This window comes from Mesoplodon mirus (assembly GCF_964341445.2).
Source record: "Mesoplodon mirus genome assembly, contig: HAP1_SCAFFOLD_820, whole genome shotgun sequence".
NCBI lineage: Eukaryota > Metazoa > Chordata > Mammalia > Artiodactyla > Ziphiidae > Mesoplodon > Mesoplodon mirus.
In genome coordinates, this window is record NW_028295217.1 from 67,476 (window position 1) to 91,714 (window position 24,239).

Sequence of the window (24,239 nt, forward strand, 5' to 3'; positions counted from 1 at the left end):
AATTTAGGGCGACAGATTGCTGATGGTGAAGTGAGAATCATCTTAGAAGAAATCATTGAAGCTACGACTATAAATACTGTATTTTCTAAGCTCTGAAGCTCAACATTTGCAATAATATCTTGTTTAATTGTTTGTTAAAAAAAAAGAATAAATCATTGAGAAGACTTGTACGAATGAAATTGTAATGTAGTTGAACACTCGGCTTCGTCAAAACGATTGTCTGAAAAAATGCTAGGTGTTCACATAACTTGCACCCTTTAAACGATTTTTCTTCACAAAATATTCAATAAAATGTTTCTCTAAAATGTGACGTTTACATTTTACATCATTTAAACATGATTGAAATCCGTATCGTTTACAATATACACTATATATATATATATATATATATACATATTACAATTATTGCAGTGTACAACCTCTACATTGACTACATCTAGTATTGACCTGTTTGGTACACATTAAAGTAGATTTTTTCGAACCTGTTATAACAGGCAACACAGCGTCTCTGTCATTCCGTTGTCTCGAAATTCTATCAGCCTTTTCAAGTACATGGCTAAGTGATAGCGTTAGGACACTAATAATTTCATAAATATTCAAGTACACTCGTATCTTGTGATGTCTGAGAAGTCCCTGGTAAATTCTGTTGGGAAGTTCGAAATGTAATCTAATCCTATGAAACCTGTCTTCCATATCGTTGAATGAATTATAGGAAACATGGAGGTGAGCCATAACCTTGAACGTTTATTTGTTAACAAAACTTGACAGCAAACGACGATGGATTGTTTAGACCTGATGATAATTCTAGTCTATAGTAAGCACATAATGAGTTATGATGGTTTATCCAAAACTCCCAATAATTTTCCGACAACTAAAGTACTTGAGCACCGCGAAGAGCTTGGAGACTTAAGAAAGTGACTTAGCTTTGTCGCTTTGAGGTTATAGAACAAGATTCTTCTCGAATACTACTTTTGGGGTGTACATTTGCTTCAAAATCCACATTCAAGGAATATGCAAAGAATGCCCAAATTCCTAAATTTTTTGACATCATAAAGTATACGAATATATACATATATATTAGAAAAGAATGCCTTTTTTGAAGAAAACAGTGGAATTCTACGATTTTTACTTTGGTCATTAAATTTCAGAAAATATGCAAATGCAGTGTATGGCAATGCTGTGTTAGGACTTTTATAAATTCCAATTTTATGACATGTTATGCAGACAGAAATCATTGGAATTAAATCCATCAATTAAGTGTGTTTGTTCTTAATTCAATGTTATCCTCAGTGTTGGTGATATTAATGCCTCAGGGATGCGCTATGCATTCGAGCTAATACATATTAGAGATGATTGAATGAGTATGACATTTAAACAATGACTTTCGTTGGGCAACTCACCTATCAAGTCAATGTTTTTATCCTCCCAAACATATCCACTACCAATTTTTGGAATCCGGAATGATGGAGGCCTCGGTTGCCGAGAACACGAGATCGAGCCAAAGGCAACGTGGCCAAGCACTGAAATGCACCCCTTTGGTAAAATTGCGAGGTCAAAATTTTTGCGTATTATTGAGTACCATTATTTAGCTCTATTCTTTTATTATACAATTAGAAAGTTTGTTTCTCCGCAATTAAAGTACAACTAGACGTCGTAATGATCTTATCGACATACGGGATGAGAATAACAGTGCTTGCAAACAGTTATGTCGATTGCCTAATTGTCATTTTACTTTCCACCGCTTTTAATTTTCATTTTCAATGTTATTGTGGTTGTTAATAGCAAATAAACGAGTTGATTGACATTAACACCGAATTTCATTATGGTTCCGCCGCTTATTCTCCTCTTTTCTGAGGAATTGCTGTAGCTGCTTCGTATTATCATTCATACAATTTCGAGCGAATGGAAAACCCTACATTTTCTGTCAACAATATTTTATATGGATATCAACAGGTAAATTTGAAAATTCACATGTATTTTGTAAGGATATTTGCGTTCTAACAGTAACACTTTAAGATGAATGATAAAAAAAACCGGTGTGCTCGAAATGACGAAGCTGAATTCGTGGACCAAAATTGCCAAGAAAAGAAAGTTAGAACTTCATTCACGAAAAATCAGGTTTATTATTTATTCACATAATTAGTTAGTAATGTATTAGGTTGTTCGGAGAATAATGTTGCTTTCGTAATGTCATTTTTCTTCTACAAAAGGATAGAGGATAAAGTGGTTGGCGTTGATCAATCCCTAATAGATGCACCATGCATTCGACTTCATCGGACATCGTAGAAGTGATTGAATGATGTCTGGCCTATACTATAACTTGGAGGTGCTGCGCGATGTGTCTACTCAGTGTTTTTTATATCCTCCCATACAATTCTGGTACCAGTTTGTTGAACCGGATGGATGGAAGGTTTGGTGAGCCCAGGGCGTGGGGATCGAATGAAGTGTGTATTGAAGGACACCTCTAACCACTGCTCTACACGTGCCCCTATCTTATCTCTCTCTATATCTTTTTCTTGTATATGTTTTAATTAACTTCATAATTAATTAATGCTGCCAATTATGTTTTTGACACATCTAAAACGTTAGAATTTCAGGTGTCAAAAGAAAAATTTCGACAAGTCTATTTCTACGATTTCAGACTGGGACATAGAGTAGCACAATTAACGCATGGGGTCAAGGAGCTGTTAACAAACGCACAGTGCAACGTTGGTTTCAAACTTTCACCGTGGAGAATCCCACTTCGAAGATGAGGAAGGGCACGTTAGACTGATAAACGTAACGATAATAACGGACACGTGTAGCGCAGTGGTTAGAGGCGCCCTGCAATGCAAAATGCATTCGATACCGCGCGGCGGGCTCACCAAGATTACTATCACTTCGGAGTCGGTAAATTGGTACCAGAATTGTATGGGAGGATAAAAATACTGCCTTGACACATCGGCTGGCCCCCGCAAGGCATTGTATAGGCCACATATGCATTCAATCACCTCTATGATGTCTAATGAAGTCGAATGCATGGCGCATCCCAAGGATTGATCAACGTCAACCACTTCATCCTTTATCCTTTAACATTAATAACAGTATTATGCTTCTTGCTAAGCACATTTCTACCATATATCGTTCGATACTGTGGAGAGGAATTTGCTTTTTTTTCTTTTTATAGGATTCAGAATAATTAAATTTATTCAAAAGTAGATTGTTGATTGTTTGTTATGGTTTTGGTAAATTCATTTGTTGATGACTGTTTGTATGTGTGGGCGAAAACCATTAGTGACAAGGAAAACACAAGCTGTTTGAATTGCAATAAATTGTTGTTGGCGCTCGTGTACAAGAAACACGTGACGACTTCTAAACGGGTGTATTCTTTTAGCATTTATCTGCGGCATTCTTAAGTGATTTTCCCTCTTTATTGTGATTATTTTCGAAAGCTTTCCTTCTTTTTTGTTCTAGCAACATGTTGAAAAAGGTTATATTTGCGCGTGTTAACAATGTTAATTAACAATCTTCTTAGCCTCATCCTTGTTACGGTATTTTTGAGTGCCTCCTATTCCAATATTGTTGTCCATGGCAGACAAGAAGTTGTATCATGTTAACCATTCTCTGTTAGTCAGTCGTCCAAACTTCAACTGATTCAGTTTCATTTCTATTTTGACGTTTTAAAATCATCTAATATTTTCTTTTCTATGAATCTGCTGTGTGTTAGTTACGCACTTAGATATCTAGTAATACCGTCCTCCCTTATTCCTAGATCTGCTGAACACATGGCTTTAGAAAACTGCTTTATTCTACCTTTATTAATACCGTTTTGTCGTGTATCAAAGTATGCAACCTTACGTCTAGCATTTCCGCTTCACTTATGCTCTATAAAAGTCCGAAGAGCTATGCTCGTAGAAATATCAATTTCCTTGGCGGAGTCTTGCAAACGATCCAATGGTAGCTGTCGCCAAAAATAGCGAAAACAAATTGTCTTATTTTCATCACCTCAAAAGAACTTATAACAAGGCAACTTTGGGTGGGATGAGCCAAACAAGGTCACTAAATCTCAGCATCATTCTAGCCATCTAGGGTCTGGTGATAGTATAAAGGCGTATTGTACATACGTCGCTACAACGCATACACACTTGCGTCTGAATCTTTGACTAACGATGTGATATTAGCTAAGAAGGTTAAGAACGGTATCACTAGATAGGCCGAGATTGGAATACCTCAGTGATTTATGATGCCGAAGAAAAAAGGTTTCTCGAAACCTCAAGCAGTTGAAGAGACTCTTTAAATCAACGTCTCCATGTCAGTGCTAATAAAGCCGATAATTTAAAAGCACAAGTCCGTCGGCAGAAGCACTCCGGTAGATACCCAAACGCGGAGATGCGCGAGCAACATGCCGATCTTGCAAAGTTCTTCAGAGAAGGGATAAAAGGAAGGACGAGAGAAGAGCATCATTACTGCGTTAAGATGCAAAAGTCAGAGAAACATAACGAAATCCCGCCCAGTTATAACCGATGGAAATTGCGCTTAAGAAATTTACATATAAACATAGAACGTTAGTATAAATTGTCTTTTTCAAGTCTGTCATATTCGGAACTCTTCAGCTCTGATTATCGAAATCTTATCCGCAGCTATCGAACAGCCGTGACTTTGAGCATGTATGTGTTTGGACAGCATAGTATTTAAGCAGTTCAGCTTGCTATTTAGCAGTTCTCTTCCTTGATGGGAAGATAGATGTGAATATAGCCCGTTCCTTAGATTTATTACGTTCCGAATTCTTATAATTTTGTCGGCGAGTGTAGCGCAGCGATTAGATGTGTCCTGAAATTCACACTGGATCGATCGATGGTTCGATTCAGCGCATCGTGCTCACCAATCCTTCCGTACCTCCGAGATCGGAAAATTGATAATGAGAGGGTAAAGGCATCGACTTGATACATAGGAAGACACCGCAGATCAGTGTATGGAGCAAATATGCATTCAATTACCTCTACGATGCTTGATGAAGTCGATTGTATGGCGCATTCTTCAGGGATTGATCGAGGCATACCACTTTATCTTCGCTTTATTAACTTATTATTGCAAGAAATTTTTTTATCAGGAATTATCGCGAGTACTATTGATCAGGAACTGTTCAATAGAAAACAATTCATAGTGGTTTTACATGATTTTGAAATGAATTCATCTGATATTATGATGCTACCGCTTGTAAGTTGCCGTTTAACCCAGCGGCTAGACTGACTTGGTGTGTTACATTATCATAAATCTTCAGCCTCTTATAATTATCGTATTTTTGGCGTCGACATCACTAATAATTCTTCTTACAATTTCCACTAAATTTTGGATTAAAAAGTTTTTGTTAAACCTACCTAGTTAGAAAAATGTAGTGTAAAGTATTTCCTGTTTACAAGCATCACTTTCTTTATCTGGAATGTGCTTCAAGCTTTCCTTTAGTGTGACGAAAGTTCTATTCCTCACTAGCTATGCTTGGAATCGATTTCGTCGATTTTATCCCTCATCTGAATCATCGTGGATAAGATTTGATGATGGAGTTCGTTGATCCGTTTTCATGTGAGGTTATCAATCTCGTTCTATATGGGCGTCAGTTAGACACTCTTCGGCAAAACGACACCGTCCACTCTTTCTGGAGTCTCAGTAAGGGAGCTGCTTGAAAAAGACGTGCGGTTCTTATTTTTAGACGGAATTTCTCATTTCATGAATGGTTACATAATAAACAGACGAATGCACAAAAAACGTACATGGCTAAGTTTCATGATTAGATCTTCTCTGTAAAAATGAGGTAGAAACCACTTTTTATAACTCGGTCACTGAAGCCGTGCCCATGGTTTCTTAGATTGTCTGTATTCAAAATGGTAAACATTCTTGCACTTCTAGGATCTACACTTTATGCCCTTTTTCAAGAATAGGTTCAAGGTAAGTATTTGTGTTCTCTTACCTACAGCAGTTCTTCTGTTATGTTTTCAAAGCCAAAATCAATCTTTTTCTTGACTTGATGAATCTATGGTTTCTGTTCATAATCATTAATATCACTCTGGGGTTTCCACACGACACGCGTTTCATTCAAAAGTTTAATAATTACCACTAATTAACAACACAATAAGAAAATACAACAATGTTTGAAGTGTAGCTTTTAAAACAAGTTTTTGAAATGGAGAACATATATACAATTGAAGTTATATGAGAGCTTGCAAAGTATTTTGAAGAAGGTTCAGGAAGCATTTAGTAAAATGAAAGAACAATATATAGAATTTAATGACTAACTATGGCAAGGCATACTGATTTTCATGCCACTTCAGGTGTTATCTTTTACTACTGCTTGAGAGGACGATTCCTATGGCAAAAAGCTTCTATCATGTGTAAGGAGTACTGGGAATGGGAGCAATGGTTGAAGCATAAAAATCCGACACTACCAAAACGATGGACGTTGTTTAGTGAAAAAGCATTTAAACTTATGAAAAGGTAAGTTTGACTAAAAATGTCGACTTCCGGACTTCTATTTTTCTTTACTTTTTATCCAACTCTTGCGAACGAGTAGCATGAGCTACATAGTAATCGTGAAATATTACTAAGATCTAATTTAAGCGGCTAAAATCTGAGATAGTTGTAATTGCTCGTGCATTTGGTTTCCTGAGGACAAGTTCGGCACTTCCATGCTGCAACACATTCAAGAGTAAGCCTATTGTCTCATATTGCCGTTACACATAAAGAGTATGTTGCTGGTTTAGTGAGATCTCTTTCTTTTCCCGTTATAACATTATTAGGAATTTCTCAAGGTTTACAAGGTTTACAACTTAACGACTATGCTTCACAGGAAAATAGCTATTATTCTCAATAATTTATAACAGCTTGGTTTTTGGATGGAAATCTCAAACTCCTTTTCAATTTGGGCGATCATCTGTCCGAAGAAACTCTGTTGTACATCACAGTTTGACAATCAGGAGCGCTTTCATCCCGGTCGACAAGTAAATCATTGAGGACAAAACAAAAATGTTACATTTCTAGTGCTTAAAACTTGTACAGGAGTCTATTTTTATTATTCAGTTATTGAGCAGAAAAATTACTTGTTTAAATAATTTTCGAAGTCTTAAGATAGTCGTGGAAGAAGAGCATATTTATTTTAGAACGTTGACGGCACGAGGAAAAGACCGTTGGTCGGCTAAAGATATGAGGAAATTCATTTCAAAGGAGAAGCTTTTGAAGCCAGTTAAGGTAGAAGAATCTGCATGAAGACATTATCATTTCAATGGTTTAATTTTCACATTTCATAAACAGTTCTTAAATGCAATTTTTGATCACCCAACATTCATCGTGTTCTTTGTTTACTTCCTTTTTTTTCGTTAAGATTTCTGTAGCATTTCGTGCTATCACTATCACTTTCCTCCAACATTTCTTGTCTTGTGATGCTTATATGTACATAATTTGATTTTTTTTCGTAGACTTCTGAAGTTTTGACGAGCATTTTTTTTAAATCTTCCATCATAGCCTTTTCTATGTGAATAGATGAATTTTATTCAAATAAATATCGTAATTACTCGTGTCAATGGTGGCAAATGATGTAACGACTTTCATACTCAATCACACCATTAATCTCTAACTCAAGACAGCTATGCTTCAGTTTAACATGCAAGTTTTATCAAATCACTCTGCTTTCAAATTATTCTAGTTCATTTTAGAATGAAGCGGACGATGTGTTCGCATATAGACCGAGTGAGATCGTTAAGGTGAGCTCTTAAATGCAGATGGCGACATAATCTTAGAAAGTCAGCAAGCATTACGGTATACTATCGATTTTTTATCTCTACCGTTCTTGACTAAGCAACTACAATCACTTTAGCAAAAAAAATACACCCTTACCTCTTGAGGGGTTAAGGATATAAGTGCGATACATCCATTTTCTAGTTCTTTGATTCAGTTTTACTTCCCTTGTTCAATATTTATCAATTTACAGAATCAAGATCAAAGAAAAGATAATGGGAAAAAGAAGAGAACACTGAACATTGGATCAGCGCCACATTGTCAGCAATAGCGGAAATTAGCGAGCAAGTGGTGTCAGCTGTGACGACTAATTCCGTCATATTGCTTGTATGTTTTTGCATGAAACCAACCAGAAATGTAATTAATAAAGTAATTTGAAACTGTGAGAAGTTATTCACTACAATCTTTGGCTTCATTATACTACAATAATATAAAGTATTGAAAAACAGCATATCGATAGAATGTTCCATCGATATAAAGTCTATTAATATTGAAACAAAACTCCTCAGGCTCTAAGTCTACGTGAATAGAAGCGTCTTCGACGGGGATAAATAGTAAATTATTAGTTTATGTTTGTTTGTCGCTTTTGCGCAGTTGTTTCAATCAAATAAATTGTTCAATTATAGACTAAACAGTAGATGTAAAGCTTGCTTCGTTGGGTATCGTGCTATGATTTCGAACTCGTTTGAGGTAAATTCATGATTTAAAAAGTATTCACTCCAAGTTTTTGGAAGAACGTTTTCTCTTTCAAATTTTAGCATTATTATACATCATTATCTATATGATTAAATTTTTAAAAATATTTTTGTTACATTTCTCCTCGTTATTTCACAGATGAGATTCCACAAAACTGCAAGCCAGAGCTGAGTTATAAGAGGCGATACTGATCTCTTGGTGCCTGTAAAAATCAGATTTCACCCATTCTGTAAAAAAGGTGATATATACAAAACACTATGAAAAGAGTATAACATATGTAGTGTTTTCTCAACTGAGTTTCTCAAATATTTGTTAGCAATAACATTACTCATCTGCCGAAAGTTCGAAGACCACATACTCGTTAGCGAGGAAAATCCATAAAAAGCTTATGCTCATTGCTTGTGAGCTTACTTCCGAAACACACCAAATGAACGTAATGCCTGCTTGGACGAATATCATGGTAGTATTCTTTATTAGAATTTTGTTCTATCATTCCTATAAGTTTCAGCCTGTGTCACACCTTACATCATTATCAATGAGGAAGACTGAGTCAACTAATATGCATTTCTAAGAGCATCATCCTTATTGTTACTAGCCAAAAATTTGTGCAAGAAGCTTGATATCACTTAAAGTTATAAAGCTTAGGTAAGAAAGTTATAATTCCACAATTTCCAAGACCGACTGTCTTTTAACCTCGGCATTGTTTAATACTTCTTGATTCTTCTTCTTTGAACGAGCGCGAGGTTGTTAAGTTTATTATGAGGCTGACGTTTCGGCCGTGTCGCCTTCTTCAGAGCCTGGAAAGGTCGACTGACAGCGATCTACCAAGCCAAACACGTCAATATCTCAAACAGAGAAACTCAAAAACCAAATCCTAACCGCGTGAATAACATCGAATACTCACCACTTCTCTGCCTTCGACCAACCGCTAGGTTGTGTCTGCGGAAGAGGAATGAGGTACACTTCCTTCTAGAGTGCCCCTTTATCAGACTAGAAGATCAATCTGATATATTGTGCGAAATCACGTGTGATTAGGAGGCACTCTTCCTTGCGGTTCATATTTGGGTTTTTGAAGTTAATGCAAAATGCGTCAAGAACCCTGCGCGTCGATATGCTAGTTTCTTGCGCAAGAATATTAACCTTAACATCAAAATCCTCTCCGTTGTGTCTTTGTGTCCTATGCGTGCCTAGTGGAGTACTCGTTTTGCTTTTAAATTTTCCATCTAGGTGTTCTTCTATGCGGACACAAAGAGGTCTTCCCGTTTCGCCAATATATTCGTCTCCGCAAGTTTTGCAAGAAATCAGGTACACTGTACCTGAGATCATGCAATCACCGTCTCTGCCCTGAGGGCAAATGCAAAATAATATAATAAATAAATATAAATAAATAAAATAATGTAATACAAATACAAAATATTATACATTACATGTTTTACACATACATTACATGGACGATGCAAAATTTTTAATAACACCAGTTATTTATCTGTAAAAAGTGATCTACCAAAGTAGGAAAGTACTAGTAAGTTTTCTAAGGTGTGTGTACTTTTCATTTTAAGCTTATTTCACTTTAAAACATTCATCATGCCATCTCATTGTGTCATTGGCCTTTTATGTCAAGAAAGTGATTTGGATGTCCGATGGCAAATCTCCATTTTGCTGACGTATGACAATGTGACAATTCATTGTGACAGCTTTCTACCAGTACATCTCACATAAGAGATCCAAGAACAAAACCAAGTTCTTCAGAATTCACAAGTTATTCAGGATGTACTGAATTTTAGTGCAGATGTAGTGCATTCCATAATGATGTACTTTATGTACGAATTTCTAAATAAGAGAAGGCATTTGTACACCGATAGTGTTGGTATACAAGTATTCCTTTGGCTGAGGACTTACTGCATAGAAGGACCTATCTTATGGGCTGTACTATAATATCGCATATATCTATGTTCTCGAACAGTAAGGGTCTAAACCAGCAATAAAAATTGGTGGTAATAAGAATTAATAATTGTTTCCAAACAGAAAATCTTCTCACCCCTAATGTCTGAACAGTCTGAAGAAGAATTCTCAAAGAACTGCAATGATGCTGTTATGTATCCAAATTATTTCCAATAATTTCACTGTCGTGAAAAGAAACACAGTAAGTTAGAACATTTATCATTACTGATTTATTATTACATCATAGTGAAAAGCTGTCCTAAGGTAATGACCTCAATGTCTAAACAAGGGAATATCTGCGTTTTCTCATTGGCCATAATCTGTAGTGTATATTCTCTTAAAAAGCAATACACTCTTGTCCCAAATTGAGCTGCTCTAAATGGAGGTTTTTTATAAATTATTAGTTGAGAGAACAGTTTTCGAAGAGCTATTCCGGACATACGATTTACGTCGAATTTTCTTTTCTAGTGATTTCAAGAAGTGCGGTAAGAAAACCTCTGGGAATCTTTCAAGGGGTGTATACCGATTTTGGTACACATGGCGTTTTTGTGTTAAGGAAGCGAACCGAAAAGCTATATTCTAGGCAGCAGAATCCATTCAATTTATTCATTAAATTTCATAGAGTACTATTAAAATTAGGAATTGATAACACATTAGAAGTGATACTGTTCAGCAAAAGAAAGGTATTGGTTCGATCATACACGAGGACCATTAAGCCTATCATCCCTCCGGAGTCGGGTCGGAGAATTGGTACCAGACTTGTTCAGGACCAATTGGCTTCTTCAAATCCGCATAACTGGCGACTACTTAAGGGTTGAACAACAATTGTTTAATTTTCAATTATGAAGTAGTATAAGTATCAATATCCTTCATATTTTTACCCAGATGTCTCTTTAGTAAATTCCAGAAGATTACACTTTCCTAACCATTTAACAACATAATAACCTTACTGGTTCAATGCGGCACCAGACCAACGAAGCCCTTAAACCTTGAATTTGGTTTGTAACATTGTTGTCGAGCAGTTCGTCTGTTAACAAATCGGAAGATTCAAATCGCTGCTCTCATGAAAACAATCTCAGGTGATAAAATAACGATGGATTGTAGACGATTTATTTATAAAGGTCATAATTTACTTTTAAAATGATATAATCCTGATCAAACACAACATGGCTACTCTGAAAAAAGGAACAGTTGGAATCTAATAATTCTACCAACGAGACACTTTTCTTTTGTTCGCATAGCATTTTGACGTCTTGAAATCGACGATTTTCCTGAAAACGTTTTCAGCAGCGGTCTAGTTGTTAAAGACTTCTTAGTAGTAGTAGCTTTCGAGATTCCTGCGAAAAAATGGTAATCGGTTAGCCAGAGATCCGATGTGAAATGATTCGTATGTGAGAGTTACGTAAATCTATTAGTCGAGAATCTACAGCGTTACAGGTACCAGATTTTGTCGAGGATTTTTGTACAAAATAATTGACTGTTTCTGGTTGCCCTTTTTAAAATGTGTGGCAAATTTGATCTAATTGTCCAAAGCCATATAACATGGATCTAAAAAGCGACAATGTTGCTAATTTCAAAACAATTTCCACGTAAATTAGTTCTTTTATTAAGGCTAGCAAACGGATAAAAAGAATCGCGAAGAAATACCTTTCTAATATGTATCCACCCTACACACATAAATTAGTTGGGCATTTTAGATTCTTTCGAGTTTTTTCTTCGTTTCATTAAACCACAATATTATTTGACATCGGTCTCATCCTATGCACACTTTGGTTTTTTTATGTTTTTTTTTTTCATCGATATTTCCGTTTTCTTGCCAAGTACGATAGATTGTTGTGGTTTTTGTTATTATTTGAAAAATAAAGGACAATCAATCAGTGCTGATCAGTCTCGCGCTATGCATTCGACTTCATCAAGCATTGTAGAGATTAATAAATGCATATATTTGCCAATAAAATGACTTTCGGTGGCCTACCGATCTATCACGTCAGTGTGCTTATCCTCTCAACCAAGTCTGGTACCAATATACCGATTCCAGCGGAATGGAAGGTTTAGTGTGCCTGGGTACGGGATCGAACCAAGGATTGTTGGAAAGCGTATTGCAGGCCACCTCTAACTACTACGCTACACGCGCACCATTAGTATTTAAATCAGGTGTATTGCAAATGCCATTTGAACACTTTCAACTATAGCAACACTCCACGAAAGTAGTGTATTGTAACCATTCAGGATTCTTTTTGAGATCAATTGAGAATTGTAGAACTATTTTATAATTTTCTGCGTTATTCGTTTCCATCTACACATGAGACTCAACCTATCTTTATTCATTTATTCACAGATAGGTCAGTGACTCCGTCATTGATTGCCAAATAAAATCATTACAAAATTCTTTCTGTTGAAAGCCACAAGCCATATGACGTCTTACTTTCAAAGGAAAGGATCCTAGATAGTCGATCTCGCGCACGCTCCTCCTCCTTAGGTTGCAAAAGAATTCTTCATCAGTACTGTCCGATACGCTTGTTGAGTGTTCTCTACAATTTTTACACGAAGATTACCCTCTTCTGCATATCGTGAACTTTGAGTCACAACAACAGCAATCAGGATTCCGTCATGAAACCTGTTGTATGGACCACATCCAGGCCGTATTCAGGACCATAAGAGTATGTCGACAGCATCATTTGCCTCTTGAATTCACTTTTTTCAAATATGACATTACATTAAACGCATTTCCAGCGTTGGAACGAAATGTATCACAAAAACACAGCTTTTATATCACCCTCTAACCATACATCGTGAAAGAGATCCAGAGATCGAAATAAGAAATTAGAAAATCTCTAGTTAAATATAAGATTTGATCCCATCTATTGCAGCGTTTGGTCAGGAACAGCTACTTTGTAAGTATATTCCTCGCAAAAAGTGTCTTCTGGTTGAAGGCTCCTCTCAAACGATGTTGAATAGCTCGACGCCAATGATTGCCTTAGGCGAACTAGCTGGGAGCAAACCTACAAATAATACAGCTATGAAAACCAGACATTGCGAAAAATTACCGACTCACATATATAGTAGACATCCTCAGCTTCTGATCGAAAAGTCGCACGTCCTCTTTGGTAATGGGATGGTCTTCAGGAGGGCAGAATGATAACTCTTCACCAAGAAAAGCATCCGTAAAACGAATCCCTTCACACAGATGTGAAATGTCTTTCAATTTCTCGAAACTAAAACTTCGTGAGCTATAAAAAATACAAGTAAGAAATATGTACAAAACTATTCTGAAATGACAGAGATACCTTTAAGAAAGTAAAAAATAGTGAAACGTAAGGATATGAAAACACCATATTCATGTCTCAAAAAAGAAGAATGAGGAGAAAGTAAATCAACCATCTTAGTCGTTGACGAGTGCGTTCTTCTCCCCAATATACCATCACTTGAAGCTCACTAGCTGTTCGCTGTTGCTACAACAAAACTACTTTAAATGGATCTAATAAGTTTCGAAACCAAAAGGGAGTACAGAAATACAGGTATGCAAAAATGCTTACTGCTGTTGACGCAGTAGAGACAATTGAGTTCATTGAAGATATGGGAGAATGGAGACGTATGGAAACCAGCTTAAAAAGGCAAAATAACTGTAGGCGATATTAAGCGCGTCAAAATTTTTCGAAAAGTTAGATGAGCGTTACGATAAATTTTTCTTCAGGATAAAATCATAATTATAAGTTTTAAGTGAATTTTGTTTACGACCACATATCTAAATGTGTTACTACAGAGGACATTTAAATGAAAATAAAAACAAGACGTAAGCAAAATAAATAACAGTGAATATCCTTTCCTTAGAGTCACCACGATCTATCACAATTCCAGGAGCTGGACGAATATCAGCAGGAATGTGTTCCAGAGCGCCAGATTCTGTAGTGCATAAAACGACTACACGGGAAAACGCTCGTCTAAAAGTTCAAGTTTTATAATGAATCATATAAGATATAATCACATACAATGCTCTTCCAATAGCTTCTGAATCAACAACGGTTGTTAGTAACAAACCGGTTTCCTGAGTTTGTCAACGAAAATGAGAAAGTTGATTCATGACAAGACTGTAAGATATAAGTTCCATTTCGTAAAATACGTAGGTCATCTCTGGCCTTCACTCTAACAACTGCAGCTCCACCCAGTCCTCGAACCGGCATCTTAAAAGAAATAATGCTTTATGTAGAAGTGTATTAAAAAAGTAGAAAGAAAAATTAAGAGTTTATTTCAGCTGAAAGTAACCATAAAAATGAAATTAACACCATTGAAGTTACACAACAAAGATTTAAGAAAAGAAAAGAAACAATGAAACATTATCTATAAATAAAAGCTTATAAGAAAAAAAAGAATACCCTATAGTTCACTTGAGGTCCATCTCCTCCCTCCACCGCAATCAGAACATTTGTATAGAATCGAGCAATCTGAGACGGGGAAAATTCAATTCGAAGCGGAACAGTACGACGTGGATCCAGAAGTAAGATTTGGCTGTCCAAGAGCTGCAACCAATATAGTCGTTCTTCATTAGAGCATTGAATAGTGATAGGAAAGATTTTAGAAAATAACTAGTGTACAGTAAAAGGTGGTCCAGAATGACTGAGCTTCGCCCTTATTCGAAGAGAGGTATCTGTACGATTGGTAACATCAACGTTCGAAACAGCTGTATCTCCAATAGCTACGAAACCGAACGCTACTTCGAGTTGAGGGATATAAAGCACAGACCTAAATCTCAATTTTCAGAAAATAAAGCTGTCATAAAATTCTTATTGGTAAGTGAAAAAAAAACCTCCGCGTCGGATTAGAAGTCAGTTGTGAAAAGCATGGAACCATAGCGTTTGTAGATAAAGAGCCAGATGATCTTGCAGAGGAATGCGGTCGAGAGCTCAACTAAAGATATATTCGTCAACTTCATTCACTCGCACGTCATTAGGTTGTATGGGGCATACGAAAGAAGTGAATAACGACCAAAAACAGCTACGAGCCGCTCTCTGGGGAACTTAGCAAACCTATTAGTTGCCTTACCGACCTTTGAAGAGTATACGTGGACTTACTTCTTCAAGCTCTGAAGTGTCTCACCACTTCTTCCCAATCATAGAATCAACCAGTATACACAGAATCAAGAATGATTATGACTAATGTATGTTGTGTGCAAACCATCCCAGCACAACAGATATAGGAATTATATCTTTGATCATAAAAAATACATAGTTGGTTTTGGCTTACATTTACTCACAAACAGCAATAGGACGCAACATATAGTACTATGCAGCTAACGGAGTGAAGTGTCATCATAGAGATATGCGTACAATTACCAAAATATGTATGAAAAACAGCTTGAATAGCTAATAAACAAGCAAACAACAGCACGGAAGTTGATGAGAGCGAACACAAAAATTTATACACAAATACTAATTGTTTACTTATTATACATAGAGTGCTTGCTAATTAGATCGTACTTGCCTAGCTTTCCCTTTATTGCTTTCGTTGCCTTATAACCCTAATCCAAGGATGGAAAATGGATTGTATACGGGGTTTGAATGCAACTTTACAATCATTCTTCTATTCATTATAAATGGCCCAGAAAGATATCAGAGAGACAGAATAAGATGCAAGAGAGCTTTAAGGTGAACATTGGGATGGCTGACAATAATGATTGTGGCTTAAGCCACCCAGTTGTAGTTGCAACTTCAAAAGATTTGTACGTTTGTATTTTATAGAATAACACACGCAAACGTCGCGATGCTCGAAAAGGATCACCACCAGGAACGAATATTGTAAGAGAAAGAGGAACTATTAAAATCATAAAAGCAAAAAAACCGCCTCACAACGCACCTCTCCCTCGCATGTAACCTTCCCTTGATTACAAGCAGCACCATGATCCATTTTCTAAAATGTATACATTAGGAAATAAAAAAAAGAAAATCAAAAAGAAACCGAGAAGGAAATAATATTCAAATGAATGTTGGCGGTACCATTCGCTTCGGAGTAGAGTCTTCACCATGTAAAGCATTTTGAGAGGTGAATTTTTAGCCAGATATATTTCCAGTTCGTCTTGATCTAATCTCTTTTTTAACCCACCTAAGACAACGTGTACAACGTCTAAATTTTTGTGTCAAGCCCATGGAACAACGTATAATTTCTCATCTCTCACGCAACGAATAATATGTGACTCATGATTTTCACTGTAGTTTCGCAATAGCCCGCCCCTTATTTGTGTATTCGGCTCTACAATTCGGCTTATCTATTTAGTTTTCCATGTTTCTATTGAAATACGTTGCTGTCGCCTTTGGCGGTCGATTTTGCAACACATGTAGTATATTTCTCCAATTTTATACAACATTTACAACTATCCACTTTAAAGAAAAGTATTTATCGCCTAGGAACCCTATAATAAACGAGGCTTGGCTCGATCTCGCGCTCCAAACAAACCGAACTCTCCATCCTTTGAGATCAGGAAAGTGGTTCCAAAAAAAGCATTACCTGGAAACATCGGTAGGCCACGCAAGATCGTATAGGGCAAATATTTTACCTGTTCGAGGCTCAGCTTAATAGATTGTAAATCCCAAAGTTATTGACCAACGCCAAAAACTCTACCCTCTTATAAATTCAGTACTACAACTATGATTCTTAAAAGAGATTTCAAATGAAAAACAACCAATTGCTGGTAATAACTGGATGTTCCACGGATTTCCACTCACTGAGGTTTTTCCTCACTGATGGATCTCGAGCCGGTTAGTCGTGAGGCTACGTGGCGCGTCCCCAGGTGGCGGATAGGGGGTCAAACGCGAACCAAAAGCGACCTTGTGCTTCCCAGAGCAGCAGGTGGATCAAAGGGATGAACACTCTTTTTCTGCTGCGCAGATCTGGCAGTGCAAATTGTATTCTACAAGTCAATTCGGCCAAAAGCCTGCAAGCAAGTGACTAGGAAGTACATGGGAGGCGGTTAGGAGTCCTGTCCACTCAACTCCAATGAACTCTGGGAAAGACTGGCAAGCTACTCATTAGTATATTCAGCCCCCATGGTTAGAGCCCGGCAAGCTACCCCATGGGTACAAAAGATGCCAAACAGAGTAAAATAAATGAGAGTCATTCCCCTGACCACGAAAGAGCCCCCGATAAGGCAGCGTTGGGTAGGACGAGTACGGAGAGGCTGCTACAATCTCAGGGCTATCTGGGCTACCTAAATGTGATAGGACTAAGGTGACGATCTGTACCTACAACGCAAGATCGCTTGCATCTGAGTCCGCTGTTGAGGACTTGCTGATGCAGGCCAGAAAGATCAGATACGACGACATCGGACTGGCTGAGACGAGGAGACATCATTCCTTTAACGCCGTTTATGATTCTGGAAAAGAACTCTTCCTTGGAACATGCGACAATAGAGGAGTTGGAGGCGTTGGTGTCCTCGTCAACACGAGTTTGGCCATGAACATCGAATCGTTTAAACAACTAACAACCCGAATCGGACGGTTAAGGTTGAAGAGATGTGGGCCTATGCCGGCTCTAATTATCTACGTCGTCTACGCAGCTACCTCAAGCTACGACGAAGATGAGGTCGAAGCGTTTTATATGGACTTGGAGAAGTTCTACAGAGAAGATCATACCTCCTTCCAAGTCATAATTGGCGACTTCAACGCTAAGATTGGACCGAACAGGGAGAGAGGCTATCCGAGTTTATCATGACGACCAAGACAATCCATGGTAACTCACAGTTCCAAAAGCCCCTCTCTCAACGCTGGACGTGGGAATCCCCCAATGGAGAGTACCATAGTGAAATAGACCACATCATAGTAAACCGAAGATTTTGCATAACCGATTTGGGTGTGCAAATGCACTGGCTCGTCTCTTCACAGGCTACCTGTCAGAATGCAAGGTTCCAAACAATGGAAGACCAGCAAAACCGTGTTGTTGTACAAAAAGGGAGACCTCCACGACATTGGCAACTATCGCCCAATCTGCCTGCTGTCCGTCGTAAATAAACTCTTTACTAGAGTCATTCTCAACAGGATGGACAGAACATTGGACGAGGTACAGCCATGCGAGGAAGCAGGGTTCCGAAAAGGATTCAGTACGATAGACCACATACACACAATAACGAGGCTCATCGAACTATCACGAGAGTATAAAAGACCGCTCTGTCTCACTTTCATCGACTTGAGGAAAGCCTTTGACTCCGTTGAGACAGAAGCGGTTATAGAAGCTCTGGGAAACCAGGGCGTCGCTACCCAAACACCACTCCTTCGTGAGCTATAGAAGAATTTCACGAATAGAATACCGTATCGCCATTTTACAACGCAATTAAAATGAACGTAAAGAGGGGTGTTCGACAAGGCGACACAATGTCGCCAAAACTTTTCACATCGAGCCTCGAAGACGTTATGCGAAAATTGGAATGGGACAATGAAAGAGTGAAAAATGATGGTCGGCAACTACACCATCTTCGCTTTGCTGATGATATCGTCCTTATAACATCAAACATCAGTCAGGCGGAACGAATGCTTGCCGACATTGACCGAGTATGTGGAAGTATTGGTCTTCGACTATACATGACGAAAACGGTATTCATGAAAACGGATCGGTCTCAAAGGCCCCATTTAAGCTCAACGGAACAAATATCTCCGAATGCAACAGTTATGTGTACCTAGAAGAACTCGAGAACTCAAATGATGAATGACGTAGCTCCATAGCTGAGCAGGAGGAAGAGAGCAGCTTAGGGAGCTTTTAAGAGCATCGAGGATGTAGTGAAGAGGATGAAGAACACTCGACTCCGTGCCCACATTTTTGAATCAACGATGCTTCCTGCATTAACATACGCATCAGAGACCTGATCGCTACGTAGGCAGGATGAAAGAACACTCAGCGAAAGGGCGATGCTAGGAGTGTCGCGTGTCACGCAAGTGAGAGAGGGAATACGAAGCTCGGACCTACGTCAACGATCGAAAATTAGAGACGCCGTCCTTTACGCCAAAATGTCAAAAATAAGGTGGGCCGGGCACGTGATGCGACGAAATGGCAACCGATGGACAAGAGCCGCCACGGATTGGATTCCTCGGGATGTCAAGCGCACAACAGGAAGACCACCGACCCGATTCTTCAGAGTTCTTTACAAACACGCTGAACGAATGGTATGATGCTCAACGTGTCCCTAGAGCGAGCAGAACCCTTTGGACCACTCTTGCACGCGACAGGGACAGATGGAGGAATTACTGGCGCCCGCTTGATTCAATCGAAGATCAACGGGAATACAGGTGATACAGTTGAACTGGATGTTAAATTGTATGTTCAAATAAACGCTTGTGTTATGTCGGCCGAAGAGAACTGAACTTTTTCGAATTGTTCAACGAGTGTAAAAAATACAATTCATAAGCCACCGAAACATCCAGTGTTTCTCATATGCGAAGAAAGTAAAGAGAAGTACATAGAAGGACAAAGATGACTTCAGTGGTGGAGCAATATGATGCATCACGACACTTGGATTATCGAGAACAGATTTTGCAATGGACTGCAGCTTCTGGGAGAATGAACAGAACTTTAAGAATTTTTGGAGTACTTCTAATATCTCGTTGTGAAAGTAAAGTGGCTTGGGCAGGCGACGAATCAGAATCGAGGGTACCAACATCTTTTGAAGAGATGAACATATTTATTAGACTGTGCCTTCACATAACAACTGTTAACACTATTAAGAGGAATTCCAAACTTCGCTTATGTATTCCATCCTCTTGAATCCCAAATCCCATCAAGAGATAAATTTGAAAATCTGTCTTACTTAGCTTACAATGAAAGTAGAACTGGAGACTTTTAAAATGTCTTCTAAACAATATGCGAATTGCTAACTTTGCTTCAGTAGAGAAAATTTCCTGTTTGAAAACCTCTCTAGGACGCTGGAAAGATTGCACAAGCTCAAAGAGTTTTCAAATTGGTGAGTAGAAGCTCCTTAGGTAAAGGATTAACTATTCGGCTTTGATTAGACCATGAAGGAAGTGGCATGTGGTCGATTCCATCAACCATCATAGGAATGATTGAATGCGTATTTGGCCTATACACTAGCCAAAGGTGGCCCAATGATGTTTCAAGTTAGTGCTTTTATCCTTCCAAACAAGTTTTAACCAACTCGTCATCCACGGAGAGATGAAGGCATGGTGACCTTAGATGAAGGGATCGAACCTTTGTTCGATACAGTGCATATTGCAAATTCACCTCTAATCACTGCTCTACACCAGCCCCTCCTGAGGTTATATATATGTATATATACTATAAATATATAAATGTTATATGTATATATGTTTGTATATATGTTTGTTTGTATGTATATATACATATATACAAACTCCACAAGTATATATATAAATGGTATACCAAAAGGTTCAAAAGTTGATGGCAAAACGTTTAGGTTATACGAGTTGTTACGATAGAGTCGAGTATCTCTAATGTCTTCAATGATAAAACATATGGAATCATAATAATAAGCTGGTACTCTTAGTTTCCTTCTTCTTAGAACAGTTCCGTCGCGAAAAGAACTAACCCGTTTGCAAAAAAATTTTGCAAACTTTAATTTGTACAAAATAAGCTTCTCAGGCGACGCGTGATATAACGTCTGCATCGGGAAGCTGTATAGATTAAATATATGGAGAAGAGCAATAAAAAAGTAGTGGGTGGGCGAGCAAAATAAAGAGCTGAAAGGAAAATGAATCATGCTAAATAGAACGATAGCAAAATAAAGTCAAAGAACAACCGTCAATGTGGCAGAAACCTTTGAAACCATTTCATTGTCAGGAACAATTGTCTTATTCATATCTGTAGTTTTATCCTGAACAGAATATGTTAGCCTTGAAAATAAATCAGGAAGACAGCCTTTACAGAAACACTTGAAACTTAACCTACCAAAGCATTTTCTGCCACAGCGAATCCAGCCTAAACTACAAATATATTGCGCAATGTTATTGCGGCAACTATAAAAGACAGCTCCTACCATGATTCCACCACTGCTACATGATTTAGTGGAAGAGAGATTACGCGAGGTACACGGCAATGATGGTTTACTTAAATAGAGCAGTGTGAATGCACCTTTTTTTACTAATTAAGATATATGCACTGACATATATGAAACCGGAGGCGCAAAAAGGTGATTATGAGCTTTTCGTGCCTTCACTCGACTTTTTCTATGCTCTTCCAACACCTTCATTAACGATTCTGTGGAAGCACCAGAGGGTTGTTTCTGAAAAATTTTTCGTTTTAATTCTGGAAAGGTGTCCGACTAATAAGAAACATTTTCATAAACGGGTTAAAAGATTCGACATTAGAGATAATTCCACCGTTCTTCCAAGAACTCAAACACCGCGATCTCTTTTTTAACGAATAAATAACTGAGAAAAACTATGCTGTTTTTCATGCCAGGGTTATCAATGTTTCGCAAGAATTTACTAACCGAACTTATGTGTAATAGTCACTTTTAAATATACTTCTTGCTTAAGTTAAGACAATAAATACTCGTTTCAGAATTTTTGATTATCGAAGATACACTCTTCGTTAGGATCAAAGGTATTTAAAACCTCTTGAATTGTCCTTATACTTAAATGAAGCGATCCCGTGGTTTCCGCAACAGAGTGCTCATCAAGTGTAGATGAAGCTAAAAAGAAAAAACAACTCTATACACATAAAAGGAACCCGAACTAAAGCCAATTTTTCCATGTAAATTACCTTCAGGCAGGATCAGAGATATACCATGGAATTCTTTAGCAAGATCATGATGTCGAGATGTAGCTTTGGCTATTAAGGCTAAAAAACATATGTATATATACACATATATGTATATATATGCATATATATATATGTATATACACATGTATGTACGTGTGCATACGTATATATATATATATATATATATATATATATATGTAAAAGAGTGAATATGCAGTGGATGGCTATAGAATTAATATGAAAATGCAGTAACACACAAATAGGAGTGCTCGTTTGTACGACTCCTGAAGATGAAACAGAAGGGTTTGTCGGTTCGTTGGTAACATACGATGAATCCAGAATCCGCTTGGGAGTACTCCAACTATGACTCAAATTAAGCTGAAATTTGAACGCCTCAGGAAGCTTAAAACATACAGTAACAGTTCCAAGAAAGTTCTTAATCACTTTTTGCATGTCTAATAGCATGTGATCGTAGTCTTTATTGGTAACATCACTCGTTATGTTTTCCTTGTTTACGATGTTCTGACAAAACATTTTAGTACTAACGGAAACCTGGAACAAGATATTCAATCGTTTAATAATGATAGAACGAAATACTTGTGATTATACCAACCGCGCCGTTGTTGCTTTCTGAAGGTGCTTCATTAGCAGCATTCAAGCATGTTCCGTCAGATTTCAGGCAACAATCACCATTATCCTGCAGTAATATAGTTGATGAAACGAATAACTGAGAAAGTTTTAAAAGACATACCGGCACTGGAAGGCCTTGGGAAAATCTAGCCTTATTTGTTTTTTCGCACGAAGAATGATTAATAATGCTTGGCTCCCAACTATTCTCCTTCTCGAAATTGCTCTGATTGAACCTTCAATACAGAGAAATAAAATGGTAAATAGATATAGACTTGTTGGAACAGTTTGCAAACCTTGGATCGTTTAAAATGAAGCGGCCATGATCGCGAAGAAATGATTCCTGCTCTCTTTGAATGATGTCAATTGGTTTTTCTAAAGTGAGACTTATCAGTTCTTTATATTGGATGACTAATAACACAAAACTAACGGTCTGAAATAAATTCGCTGCTTTTGACAGAAACCGCCCGAAAGGATGAACAATCATCGTTATTGAAGGTATTGCTATTCGACGGATGTCGACTTATTGATGACAGAATGGTTAATTGTAAAAGTATAGGAACCTATTTCATCTGCGTAAAGACATGAGTGTGGTTGAAAATAAAAAGTGGAGCTTAAGATTAGAAGTCTCATATACCAAAACAACAAATACTGATTAAGATTAAGAACTAAAGCGCAAACCACTATTTGGCATGTCTCCAATCTTCGATTCCTCCGGAATTGTGGAAAGGAAAGAATGAATCCTGTTAAATAGGTTATACATTCGAAGTTGTTTTAGCTAAAAACAATCTGTTGCGCAAAACACATACCTTTCGTCAACGGATTGTTGAACATTGTCATATTCATGCAATTCCTTTTCATCAACTAAATTAAAAAAAAAGTATTACACAATGACATCACGACATGGTAGATTGCAGAGGAAATTCTACGAGTACCTCGTTAATTAGTATACAACAATTCTAGTGCAAACTCACAGTTTGATTCACGATCTGAAAGCGGGGCATCGTCGAAACTCTGATCATCGAATCTGTCTTCCACTATCTCTTCATCATCCGCAATGCTAGACATTTTGGAAGTGTCTGAAGGTATTAAAGAGAACAACAAATAAAAAAATATATTTGGAATGCATACTGACTCTAGCAACGGTCATCCAGATTAAACGTTAAAAATCCACTAACATTAACGGAACAGTAAAACTCAAACACAATAGAGAAAGCATTAAGAAAATCGATATATTATTTCTGAGTAATCGATATGGAAATTTCAAAATGATAAATATGAATTTTTGAATTCCAAAAAACCTACGAGGAGCACCAAGTTGAGCGCGAGTATATTTACGAGGTAGAGAACTCATTTGAGACCACTGAGATGACGGTTTACTTTTATATCAGCGAAATCAAGAAAACAACACGTACATATCTTTTACACATCTATTCGTGAAATGAAAAACATGATAACCAGCTAGAAATGGATAGAAATCAACACGTCACTATAAA

At 37.5% G+C, this 24,239-nt stretch overlaps 1 protein-coding gene across 1 annotated transcript; it reads right to left on the minus strand.

The window, feature by feature from the left end:
* Window positions 1-3: 3 nt before the first annotated feature.
* LOC309797648 (uncharacterized protein) lies at window positions 4-23,901 on the minus strand (the record flags this gene model as incomplete). Its single annotated transcript, XM_082646106.1, has 6 exons — window positions 23,718-23,901; window positions 23,553-23,607; window positions 23,425-23,486; window positions 23,040-23,118; window positions 22,726-22,979; window positions 4-41 (listed from the first exon to the last, which is right to left on the minus strand). Exons 1-6 carry the CDS (start codon window positions 23,809-23,811, stop codon window positions 4-6), a joined length of 582 nt encoding a protein of 193 aa, XP_082502232.1. The 5' UTR covers window positions 23,812-23,901.
* Window positions 23,902-24,239: the final 338 nt, after the last annotated feature.